The 12,853-nt window shown below is 41.2% G+C and overlaps 2 protein-coding genes across 4 annotated transcripts in view; both read left to right on the top strand.

Moving 5' to 3' along the window:
• The first annotated feature begins 215 nt into the window (after positions 1 to 215).
• Positions 216 to 12,853, top strand: part of BCAP31 (B cell receptor associated protein 31) — a 192,998-nt gene continuing 180,360 nt past the window's right edge. Inside the window, exon 1 of the mRNA XM_053473851.1 lies at positions 216 to 227. The gene's annotated coding sequence lies outside the window, so the exon portion shown is untranslated. The remainder of the gene's footprint in view (positions 228 to 12,853) is intronic.
• The window catches only part of LOC128503671 (protein Niban 2-like), a 29,343-nt gene continuing 27,104 nt past the window's right edge, over positions 10,615 to 12,853 (top strand). For 2 of the 3 annotated variants that reach the window (XM_053473841.1, XM_053473843.1), the window contains exons 1-2: positions 10,615 to 10,679; positions 11,667 to 11,750. In XM_053473841.1, coding sequence (XP_053329816.1) covers positions 11,696 to 11,750 — 55 coding nt within the window. In that variant the 5' untranslated portion in view covers positions 10,615 to 10,679; positions 11,667 to 11,695. The remainder of the gene's footprint in view (positions 10,680 to 11,666; positions 11,751 to 12,853) is intronic. The other variant, XM_053473842.1, reaches the window with a different exon arrangement.

The following is a 12,853-nucleotide window of genomic DNA, read 5'->3' on the forward strand; positions in this document are numbered from 1 at the left end:
AAGGAGGAACCGTTACTATCAACAAGAGGAAGAGAGTGGACTGCAGCTGGGTGCTGCAGATGAAAGATGGGAGGGCGAGGAGATTAAGGGGGAGCGAAGAGACAGTGGGGAGAGAGGGATGCTGCTGAGAGACAGAGTGGGGAGAGAGGGATGCTGCTGAGAGACAGAGTGGGGAGAGAGGGATGCTGCTGATAGAGTCGGGAGAGAGGGATGCTGCTGAGAGACAGAGTGAGAGGCGAGTAAGGGGCATCAGGTACTGATAAGAGAGAATGGGGAGAGAGGGATGCAGCTGGGGTGCTGCAGGAGGGATCTGTCCTTAGCAGAGGGGAGAGAGCACATTGTCCGTCAATGCATTCACAGCATCACAGCTGCCACTGCCTGGTTTACCCCAGCCCCTACAGATCACCCTCTCTTACATACCCCACTCCTTTGTGGGGTATGTATGGGATTCATACATAAATCTGTCTGCTGGATACACAGTCTGACCATCCCTGACCCTATTTCCCTTACCAGCCGAATATAGGGAATTATTAGGTATTAGTTAGGTATTAGTTGTTATTATTAGACTGTATTTGTTATTAATAATTATTAGACGTGTCAGTTATTGGTACGTAATAGACTGTATTAGTAATTATTGGATTATGTTCATTATTAGCAATTATCAGACTGTATTAGTAATTATTAGACTGTATTAGTTATTGGTAATTAATAAATTGTATACATTAGTAATTATTAGACTATGTTAGTTATTAGTTATTATTGGACCTGCTTTGCATATTCCTACCCAGGATTTCTGTCGGTAACCATGTCTCAGGGTTTACCTGATGGGCGTAAATTAGTTTTTGGCAGCATGTCCAGGTTATTTCTTACATTTTATTACCTTAATTTTCACATCCACAGTTCCTCTTTCTTGATTTTTAAATGTACATTATATAGAAAGGGTTAATGCTTCATCCACATTTTGCCCTCCATTACACATCATCATCATCATCATCATACCTGGGAAGATTGTGTGTAGGACTCAGTAAAAATGGGACTGGCTCCCTGGACCTGCCGCTCTTGGTGGATGTTGGGCTACATTGTGTTTCGTGGCAGATGTATTATTTGTATGTATGTTTTAGTAACAGTATACAGAGTATGCATATAAGTCAGCGCAGGGCATTTTTTTGGAGGGGGCATAATGTTAATTTTATGATGCTCCACCCCTTTTTAAACATATCACGAGGGGGAGGGGCGTAGTCATTATCACATAAAGCGCAGGCATGCAAAGGGTTGAGAATTGTTTGATTTGTGTTGCAGTTTCTAATGTTTTTTGTTAACACTATTGAATGCACCACATTATTCATACACACATGATTGAGGCACAACAACTGAATTATAAAAGAAACGTAGAATCTGCATTGTGTGTGTGTGTGTGTGTGTGTGTGTGTGAGTATGGGTACGTAATTGTGTGTGTGTCAGCATGGATGTGTAATTGTGTGTGTGAGTATTAGTAAGTGTGTGTAATTTGTGTAAGTGTGTTTACATAGGCACAGAGAAGTTGTTTGTGGGCAATGATGGCACAGACAGGCTGTTTGAAAGCAATGATTCCAGCTGTTTGGGGCAAAGATGACCTAGACAAGCTGTTTGGGGGTTAGTTTGCTTTGTGCAGTTGGGGGGCTCTGGGGCACTGACAACTTGGGATCAAATATGACACAGACAGGCTGTTAGTTTGCTTTACGAAGTTTGGGGGGCTCTAGGGCAGTTTTTGCACCAGGGTCCTGTGGATTCTTATTATGCCCCTGCTGCCAGCACCTATGAATCATTGGAAATGATAGATTCTAAATTACAAAAAGTATAAACACACATAAAGGGAATGTGTAAATTATCTTTTTTTGTTACTCTACTCCCCTGGTGGCTGTACGTGAAATTACAGAGCGGTCCAGGGGGGCAATTGCAGCATATATTTTTGCAGTTTTTTCTTTTATTGTTTTTTGGGATTTAGTTTAAGGTTAGTTGTGTGAATGTTTTATAGGGTTTATTTTCTTTAGTTACAATGAGTGTGTGCAATTTATTATAGAAAAAAGGGAAAATTCTCACTTTATTACTGTATTCTTCATGCTGCTGCATGCGTCTTTACATTAGATATGTTACCTCTACAGCTGCAATTATTATTATTATTATTATTATTATTATTATTATTATTATTTCATGTCATTCCACTTTTGAATAGAGCTATTTCCCCAGCTAGAATGAGTACAATGATCATGCAATACTATGTTTTTCCACAAGAGGGCAGGACTTACATTTATTCATTCCAGCTATTCAGTGATCCACACCCAGATACCTGGCTTACTGCCACTGTTGCCAGGCTGACCTATATTTAGCCCATTAAGCTGCTTTGTAGGGAAAAATGTCACAAATAAGCCAGAAACGAGGACTAAAGGGCTATGCCCAGGAGGGACGAGAAAGAAAATGCAGCATTATGATAATAGTAATAACATGCAGAGAGTGGTGCATCGGCAGGCAGATAGATACAATAAGTGATATAAAGACTTCCAGGTCAGTCTAATAAGATGTTGAGCAATACAACACCAGTGATAGTAACGTTGTAGAGGGTGTAAGAACAGTACTGTAATAACAGAATGATCCAAAACATAGTAATATGAAACAGAATCTGCAGTGATAGAGTTACAAGCACAGCAAAACTATCAGCGCCTCTTCCCATGTGTAGAATCGAGAGCCTTTGTCCATTCATGCAGCCCCAGGTGCCTCCATCTGGGCAGACTGTGGGCCCAGCCGGGATTTAACTTCGTTCAGCCCTTACTCAGATAACTCAGATGCTCCGGAATGGATTTAAGTGTGTCAATTGCTGGGGTCTAGTTTGGGCTGAACTCAGATTTTGCTGAGGGTATACTCACTTCTGGATCACTGGAGAGCCATCTCGGTTGCCTCTAGGTTAAATTTTTGAACCTTGATAAAAGAGCGTCTACTTCTCTTTTGTAGACATAGCAACATAGAATGTGACAGCGGATAAGAACCACTCGGCTCGTCTAGTTTGTCCATTTATTTCCTGTTATAAGAGACACAAGCCTTTTTTTGGCCACTGATCTTGTCTTATATTAAGGATAGCCAGGCTGGTGTTAGCACCTGGTGTCCCAGGCATCTGAATTGCACAGGTGACAGGCAATGGAGAGAGAGATCAGCCCTTGGGCCATTTTACTAGGGGCAGATTGCTTTATTGGGACAGAATCTGCCTCTCTTACCTATCCTGATGTCCTTCCTTTCTAAAAGATCAAAATATCTTGTGTAAACTCACAATACCCCCTAGATCTTTTTTTGCATAGAGATCACACAGAGGTTGGAAACATCCAAAGCTTTTGAATGAAGAAGGCATGATGTGATAAACTCGATGGGACCCATCTGTTGAAGATGCAGAAGGAAGGTCATGTGGAGTTCAATAGGTTAACATGTAAGGTCCACTGAGCAGGAGTATCATAATCTAATTTTATATTTACTCCAGGGATAACTTGATCAGGGGTCTCTTGTAAGGTCCACAATCAGCTAGGAAGCTGCCATCTGCTTTATATGTAAATAATAAAACACAATGTCATCCTGATCTTTTCCTCCAAACCTTTCCCCAGAAATAGTTATTTAATAATCATTTATGTTTGTTGCCAGAGGTCCTTAGTCAACGGTGATACCTGTTATTGGACCAGCATGGGAAAAGATTGTGGTGTCAAATAAGCTTTTGGGACCCTGGAGGTGTCTTCATCAGATGAAACTGAAACTCGTTATAGACGATGAAAACACTTATTAAAAACATCTGTATTGTTTTACTTGATTAACCCTCAGAAGAAGTAATAAACCTTAGCAGATCGGTCATTTTATTTTCTTAACATGCTGGAGAGAGAGCAAATAAAGATTAGTGGAACAGCACCTTTAACTTCTCCTGTGTGGGTTAGAAACGATTCGGTGTAAACAGAGTGAGTCAGTCGGTCTATCCCCATGAGCAAGATGTTTTCGAACCAAAGTCAAGAATGGCGCTGATGGAACCGAAGCCGAAGATCATACAATATGCCCATTGTCTTTCTTTAAACCGTATGTCTCCATGTGAAAGCTTCAGTTGGATTCCCTTAGGAGCCAATCTAATCTCTGTTTAAGAGTTGTCGCCTGTCCCGGTTTCATCTACGCAGTCCCGAGATCAAGAGGTTAGTCCTGGGAAATGCAAAAGGCGTGATCACTGCTGCCCTCAAAAACCAGGATGACCAGGAACAGTCCTGAAAACTGGGACTGTTGGGAGGTATGATTTCGCTGAAGGTTTAATCCTATCGGCATACCTGGGAACTTTCTCAATGACCTGTCCCTGCAACGTCTGAAATATTAACCCTTTAGTAGCCCACCGTGAAGAGCCTAAATAGTGACTCGCCAAATGTGTTAACCAAATGTCTCTAATACCGGTCCTGATGGAAACCTCGATCTGTCATTATTATACTCAGCCCAGTCACCTGTATTTACAAATGAGGCAAAGTTTTACTTTTATTCCTGGAAAATAATTTAGGCAAGGTGTTAAATTTGGCAGGGTAGGTGGAACGGCACCTTTAAATAAACGCCTCCCAATGTAAAAGAATATCAAACTCGGCCCATAATCCTATATTCCAAAAATATTAAATACACTTTTGTGTTTATTTTGGCAAAGTTACGTCAAACTCTGCTGAGGGAGACGACAATTCCAGATGAATTCTTGTATTTTCCTATTTAAGCATTGAATGTCCTGCTTGGTTATAAAGATAGGGAACATTTGGATTTGAGACAAATACTTAAGGAATGATACCATTTTCACTAAGTTTAGCCTGCCAGTAAGTGGGAGTTGGGTTTCAAGCTTTGCCGTTTTTGCATATACAATGGAATGCTCATACTGATTATCCACTTTCAATTAACATTTTTATTTATTCATTTGTTTTTTTATTTATTTTTGTTGGGCATTTCCAAAATCTGTTATTGTAATCACTTTTGTGAGCTCTTAGTTTTTTCTTGGCCCTCCTTCATATTGTACATCCCTCGCTAGAGTTGTTGAATTGGGTCTCTTGGACCTTTCAGCAGCTTCTTCAGTGTAGATAACAGAAGCGTTTTACTATCTGAGTGATGGGACATGTACAAGGAGAAGACCAATGCTTCTTGTCTGCTAGAACTAATATCTACCTTGACACACTTACCAAGGGGTTCAGTTCCAAGATAAGAGGACATGGACTTCCATGATCCCCATAGTGTAGAGGCTCAGGTATAGGCATATATATTGATACTGAGTAGTGGGTAGCTAAGCACTTGTCGGAGGTGTCAGATTCCTCTATAGGTAATGTCACAGGTAGACTCCCTGGACAGGTATGGAGTACAGGTAGTTAGCCAATGCCCAGTTCGGTACACTAACTGGGTAGTCAGACATAGCCAAGGCCGGTAAACAGACCAGCTTTCAGGAACAGATACGTATAACTGGACCACATGCTTCAGAATAGACGTTCCAGGTTTTTAAATTCGGCACACAGCGCCTTTTAATGTTCAGCTGGCTCAGCCTCCATAATGTAAATGGGACTTTGGGGAGATCAGAGATCCCCCCCAGAAACATTGAGCATTAGCTCAAAAAAAGCAATTTGGCCCAGTTTTTGCAGCACTGAAGGTACTGCTGCCCCTCCCCCTTACCTGCTGCCACCCTAGGTCTAGTTGGCTAAGGCCAGGATACGTCTGGCCTGGAACATTCAACAAAAGGGCATAGATTACATCATTGGGAGACATAATCATGGAGATTCACATAAAAGTCATGCTGATTATTTTAAAGGGGGCATCCCATAAAAATATGTTTTTTCTCCTTTTTCTGCCCAGGAAATTGAGCTGGCAGTGTATGCGGGATGGAGGCGCTAGAAACTGTTTTTTAAAGCACTAGTGGTAAACAATGAAATACCCTAAGGGGGCGTCTGATCTAATGGGGGGAAAAAGCTTCATCTGACCTGCCAAAAAGTAAAGGGTTGTTTTTGAGACAGTGTTGGAACGTAAATATCATGTGATTACCCGCAAAAGCAACCTCCTAATCAGGAGACACGCAAAATAAATGGAAAACCTAAAAAATAAGAAAAATACATCTTTTAAAATACACATTACTATACTACACAGTATCAAGTACTAGATTGCAAGCTCTTTCCAGCAGGGCCCTCCTCACCATTTGTTTCTGTAAATCCAAATTGTTACGCAATACACTACTTGTTATGTCCTATTTGCCCATTCTACAGCACTGCAGAATATGTTGACAATGAATAATAATAATGATAATAATAATATAATTAATAATAATTTTCCCGTGGCTGCTGGATACTTTATAACCTACTAGCCTGTGAGTTTTAGTACACAGTTATATAATTGTATTATATAAAGACAATGTTGCAAGAGTTTTCGTTTATTTTGTCAATTACTAAACAATACGTTTCTTATGACCATGCGTCACTAATCCGGCTTTGATGTACCGGTATGTAGTATTCCCTGATACGAATCCAGGCCATTTCTTAACAATGGGAGTGAGTCAAAGTTCTGTAAATCGCTAAATAGCTATTAATTCCCTTAATATATGCATGCCAATAGTAATGCTGAACTTGGATAGATAGAAGCCTCCCATAGTATCAATATATATAGACACACATTGCGCAGGTATGCCTGTAATCCATAGGTGACGCAACTACTTGTGAAATGCTAGGAGTTACCAGTTAACCCTTGGTAGGATGAATGCGCATTCCAAAATTCGGATTCTTATATAACCGACCAAAGACGTACTATACTTGTTCCATGACCGTGACTTAAAGGCAAATTGCTACTGTCACAGCATTTAGCATTAAGGAATGTGTTTATTTAAGATATTATTAGCTTCAGCTCTTTGTTTGTCAATTAGTGTCATTATTCTGTGCATATTTAGTTTTAAATTTACCTCATAGAAGCTGAGATTATGGGCAGCCTGTGGCAGAGCCAGCATTTCTATACCTTTTTAAGAAGAGGGGTGAGATGGGGCCTGGGTACCTAAAATGTTGTGGGGTAGGGGGTTCTGTGATAACAGCATTGCATAAGCAAAGCTGAATTATGTCCAGGATGGAAAATAACTTCTATTAAAAGGAGAAAAAGTTGTTTTTTGAAAAGTTTACTGGCTCTTTAAGCATACCCGTATTTCCATGAGGACCACCAGCTTTTGGATACACATTGTCAATATACTACTACCCAGTCTACATCATACGACAAATGCAACCTAGCCCATGATCTTCACACACTATGGACCTCTTTATCAACCATGCTGATGTCAGGTCCTCTTTGGAGAGACAAAAATAGGTAGAATCCACAAGATGTCTTGGGGTTCTCCTTGTTTCTTCTTATCGGTTGAACCCGATGCCAAGTGGCCCTTTCTTTCTATATGGTTGATTGGGTTGCCTGCTTCTCTGCAAGAAGGCCTTTACATTTCTTCTAGGTATCTTCTATCTCAAGTAACAGCTCATTAACTAACATAAAATAGAAAGAGGAGCAAGAAACATCTCTTTAGGAAGGCCTCATCTAGAGCATGCTGACTGTCCTCAAGGAGCCTATTTCCCTAGAGACCTAAAAAGAGGACGGTCTGAATTTACAAAAGTGTTCAACTATGTTTGTCCCAGACAAAAAAAAATAATAATAAACATCAAAACACAATAATATACTGTTTTATTCTGAATTTCTGTGATTTTGTTTTTTTACCTCTGCTTTGACCCGGTAGTCCATTGATCTACAGAATGATGCAAAAACCTTTCGCTCTTAATGGGTAGGCATTCAGAGAACGATGATCAACGGGTGGTCTGTTTATCTGGTTATATTTTTTATATGCTGTATTTTTTTGGAAACTAGATGGCTTCCTTATTAAGTAGTAATGAAGAAACAATTACTTTGTGTCATTGTATTGGGCGAGAATTATCTGGTGACGATGTACTGAAGGTATTTTGTGTTTTGTTGGAGTAGGCCTGGTATAATCACATAATAGACGTTCCACTCAGATGTTAGAGGGACCCAATGCCTTCTCCGGTGGATAACACAACAACGAAGGTGCAAGTTAATCTATGACTTTTCCCCAAAACCTACATTTTACGGTTCTATCCACTAAATAAAGCCATGTGATCATGTTCACAGATTCTCAAGATCTGTACGATTATCCAGCTCCCTTTAAGTTATCCCTCCACAAATCTCAGTTTCCACTTATCTCCAAAACAATTTGACTCATTTTAGTTATGCCAAAAGGGGGGGGGGTGACATTTCCCCTTTAATATTTTATATCACTTAACAAACCACATCCTCAAACTCTTGGATGGCCGACAGAAGTAATAAAAGCTTGGAATGTGCAGAATGGGTTGACTAACTGGGTCAAGTGGATCTCCTCTGCTGCTATTCAATGGACCATGTTTATGGGACAAAGTGCTAAAGGGAATTAGTCAGAAGGCGATGGGGTATGGGAAAAAATGGTGCAAAGTTCAGAAAGTCATCTTATCGCCCTAGTAATCAATAGAATGGCCTTGCCGATTGGGCAATTGGGCAATTGGGATTCTCTGGAAATTAAATCAAAATCCTAAAATAGGCAGAAATGCTCCGTAAAGTAAAGTTGTTTTTGGAAATCGAATAACTTTCTTCTATGATCTACAATGCGGGGAACCAAAATGTTTTTGGCTAACTGTTCCCACAAGTCGTACCTGTTTTTCAAGGTTAATCTCAACTTTAAAAGAATTTTTAAAGGGTGGCTTTGCAGAAACATAAATTGCTCTTTTATCCCGCCTCCCCACATTTTAAATGCCTATAAAAGGATATTTTTGCAGTAGAGGGTGTGGTTAAACATGTGGCTAGGGGCGGGGCTTTACCAAGACATTTTATGGGACTTTGTGATCTATTGATGGCTATCTACACTGATAGTTTTTCACATTTAGATGAATATTGTATTTTTATTTACACAATTTCATAAACATGGTTTGTGATTCCTGAGCTTGTGGAACACAGTCACAGACCCACCATTCCAAAGTCCTAAAAAAGAAGGAAATCAGGGGAGGAAACAGTTATATGTAGGATGTAGGAAGTGATGGACGTGCTTTAGCCTGGACTTAAGTAGGCAAAGCTCTGGTCGGGATCTCGAGACTTTAGCTCCATTTTCTGTGACCCTGAGGACCTACCCTAAGCTTGGTCCAACACTTAGAATTTACAGGTATGCCCTGGTCAGACACAAGCTGATGGTCCGTACGTGTGTCTAACTAGGGTGAAATATTAGCACCACACTAACAGCCTGTGTGTGTTTGTCTGCCTGGCATGAGCAGTAGTAGATGACCTATGAGGCCATTTTAGTGATCAAAGGGGGCTTCCAGGGTGTGCGAGACAGACAGACAGACAGGCTGGTCATTATATCAAAGCCACCAAACAGCAGGTGATTATCTGCTAAGCCCACATTTTGTTTTGTGTGTTCTCTTTCTCTCTGCAGTCTGCCAGTAATCTCTTTATCTTTTTGATGTCACCCTCTCTATTGTCTGTGCTATCTCCCTGAAATGTCAGTCTGCAAAGAAAGCAAGTAACACTCGCAGTGATGTCATGTAATACACCGAATTCTGTCCTTGTCCCTTAACCTAACCCCATTCCTGAAATTCCTCACTTCCGAGTTCCTTGCCGCACTTCCATGCTGGCGCTGACATAATACTTGGTGAGCAGCATCACCAGCGCAACATAGTAAACAAGCCAGTCTCTGATGTCATTCACTGCATATTCTTGTCCTTCTGTTAAGTCGATTAAAAACGCGTTATGGTGGTATGATAAAAGTATGCTGACTGACATGCTCGACTGGTTAATCCTATGCAGACACAATGTGACTTTATGACAATAATGTGCTTACAGGGGTATTAGCAAGGGACAGTAGTGGAGGGGGGGGAGTGAGGCAGGGGTTTAACGCTAGAGGGAGCATTCCTGTTTGGAACATTGCATCACCTGTGGAAATTGAGACTTTGCTTTACTCATTGGAAATATCTTACAGGGGCTCGGTTTTGTTTTTAGTTTACAGATGGGGCTTGGGACAGGGCCGGTCCTAGACCACATAGCTCCCCAGGCAAGAAGTTGCCCCACGTCAGTACACCCCATGTCTTTTTTTTAATGCCAAGGTAGCCATAGATCTATGGTGCTTGTCCGTCACACATTATGAAGGTGTCCATTGCACCTTCTACACATTAGGGGCAATTTCTGGGATGACGGTCGGCGCCCCCTGGACTGGTCCTAGAGGGGGGTGCTATTGGATATTGAGGTTGTCACTGAATATGCGATATTAATGGGATATTGTGATGCGTATTAATTACTAAATCATAATGATTAATACCAGGCATTCTCAGTACTACGGCTGCAGAATATGTGATATTCTGGTCATACTGGAAATGGTGGGTGACCTGGCCTTGTGATTTGCTTTAGAAGTTGGGTGACCTTTTAAATCTCCGCAAGGTGAGCGTGAGATTTGGAGCAGAATAAAGATAGTGAAGTGTTTGTGGAGAGGAATAGGGAGGGCTGGATAGTGTTGGGAGGGAGTGTCAGGGAGGGAGGAGGCAGAGAGAGGCTCGCACAGTGAGTGTAGAGACTGCTGGGTGTGTCAGACTCACAGGGCTAGAGGAAGAGACAGACAGGGCTTCCAGCACAAGGTAAAGCATGTGGGGAGAGAAGCTGGGGCTGGTGGGGCTGGTGGGGCTGGGCAGGGGCAATCCAGGGATATCCTGGATCCGAATGATACAATCTGATTTATATTGTATGTCAACAAATAATGCATGTGAAAGATACAATGTATCATATGGAAGTGTGAGTGTTAGGAGGTATAACTCTCGCAGGGATCAGCTGATGAGTTATTGCTGACAAGCTGCCAGTGCTCTTTAACATTATATATATATATATATATATATATATATATATATATATATATATATATATATATATATATGATAGGTCAGGGTGGGGCTTGGACACAGTATGAGAGTGAGGGGCAGATATCCCAGTGGCAATAGAGACAGAATGTATGTGAGAGAGACTGGGGGAGATAAGGAAACTCTGGGACAATGAATGAGACAGCCTGGGTGTGGAGGTCAGACACATTCTGCACTCAGTCTGTCTCTCTGGGACACAGCCAGACCTCTCTCTCCCCCCTTGGTCTATAACTTAGTCCAGCCCTTTCCTAACTCATTTAACTCTTTGAGTCTCAAAATGGTGAGCAGTCCATTACTGTAGTATAACAAAAAATGTTAACCCTAGTGTGTCTGCCACTAATGCCATCTCTCTTTCTTATCACTTTAATCTCATGCCAGCCTGCATGACACTTTTTTAACCATATGCATGTGCCCCCTCTATTATATCCCCTTAATCATCCCCATATTACCCATGATTGCCAAATTTCCTTCTTTAACTATTTCTGACCGATCATGCCTCTCACCCCTTCCTTTCTGACAGTCTCTCCGTCTACACTCGCATGCCCCGTCTCTGCCTCATGTTCCATGACATTTCTTGCTCTATACCCGCTCTGCCCTCTCTCTCTCTCTCACACACCCTTCTCACAACAATCTCTGCCTAATCCCTCCTTCTCTCTCACACCCTCTGATCTCAGCACTGAAGTCTCTTTTAATCTCAGCTGTGTGTCACAGGCAGGACCTGCTGCTGTCTCTTCTGGACCATGGGGGATGTAATATCGAGTCACCTGGATGAAAGCAGACGCCACTATATCACAGGTAAGACCCTATAAACTCTCGCCGCCGGTATGTACTCAGAATAATGTATGTCTTGACAGCCATCAGCTCATATTCTGGGTGGCATCCCTCGCTGTATAGTCTTTCTAGAAGCAGATGCCTCAATGCAGAGTATCCTTCTAGAGGAGAAACTTGGGTTGAGAGCATCTCCCAGGCTTAGGACCTTTGGCCATGGTGTGTTCTAGGCTCTGTCTTTTGTGTTTGTAAATAAACAAATCGTTGTGATAAATAAATCCTTGTCTTGCTCAACTTGCAATCTGGCATGCGGAGAGATAGACTAGAATAGCAGAACCTAGTTTTATTTGTTAATGAGAGAGTACGAGAGAATAATAGCGTTTAGCGAGGCGGGGGTTGTATAGAATGGGTTTACATCTCTTTACATTTTTATTGTTAGTTTACAAAGCACCTACATGCTTAACTGAGAGACAAAGGGAATCGCGAGAGAGAGAGAGGTCTCGTTCAAGATGCGGCTTGGGAAATATGGAATGTAGAGCTCAGAAAGAGAGAATTATTATTTTTTTATATTCTTTATAATTTATTATCATTACTTTTGCGTTAAACATAATAGGATCCAGAAAAAGGAAGGCTTAGAAATGAAACCTGCTGATTAATTAAATCCTTCCCACCTATACCAGTTACGGTTTCTGTAAAAAATAATCATTATAGTTTCTGTTTTCTGGATTAATTTATCTGATATAAATTCACCCCCCCTCCCCCCCAGCAATTTTTATTCAAATGTATTTTGGCTGTCTACATATCTTTATTATACGATCGCTCTGTGTGACCTGGAGAACAAGGTTGCAGTAGTGCACGTGGGAAACAGCATAATACTATTTTGACAGCGATCAGTAAAAGAAGCTCAACTGAACATCAAGCCTAAAGTGAATAACCATTTACGTTCTGGAGCAATTACACCCAACTTTGGTCCTTAATCAGGAACCGGCATCAGAATTGAATCTGGCATTAAAAACATCTACCGCTTGCGCATTTTTTTGCGCGGTTTTTTTAAGACATGACCAGGGCATTGTATGCAAATTTTAATTGAAAGATTTTGGAACACTTGCGGTGGTGAACTAGCTGTATTC

This window comes from Spea bombifrons, chromosome 8 (genome assembly GCF_027358695.1).
Source record: "Spea bombifrons isolate aSpeBom1 chromosome 8, aSpeBom1.2.pri, whole genome shotgun sequence".
Lineage (NCBI taxonomy): Eukaryota > Metazoa > Chordata > Amphibia > Anura > Pelobatidae > Spea > Spea bombifrons.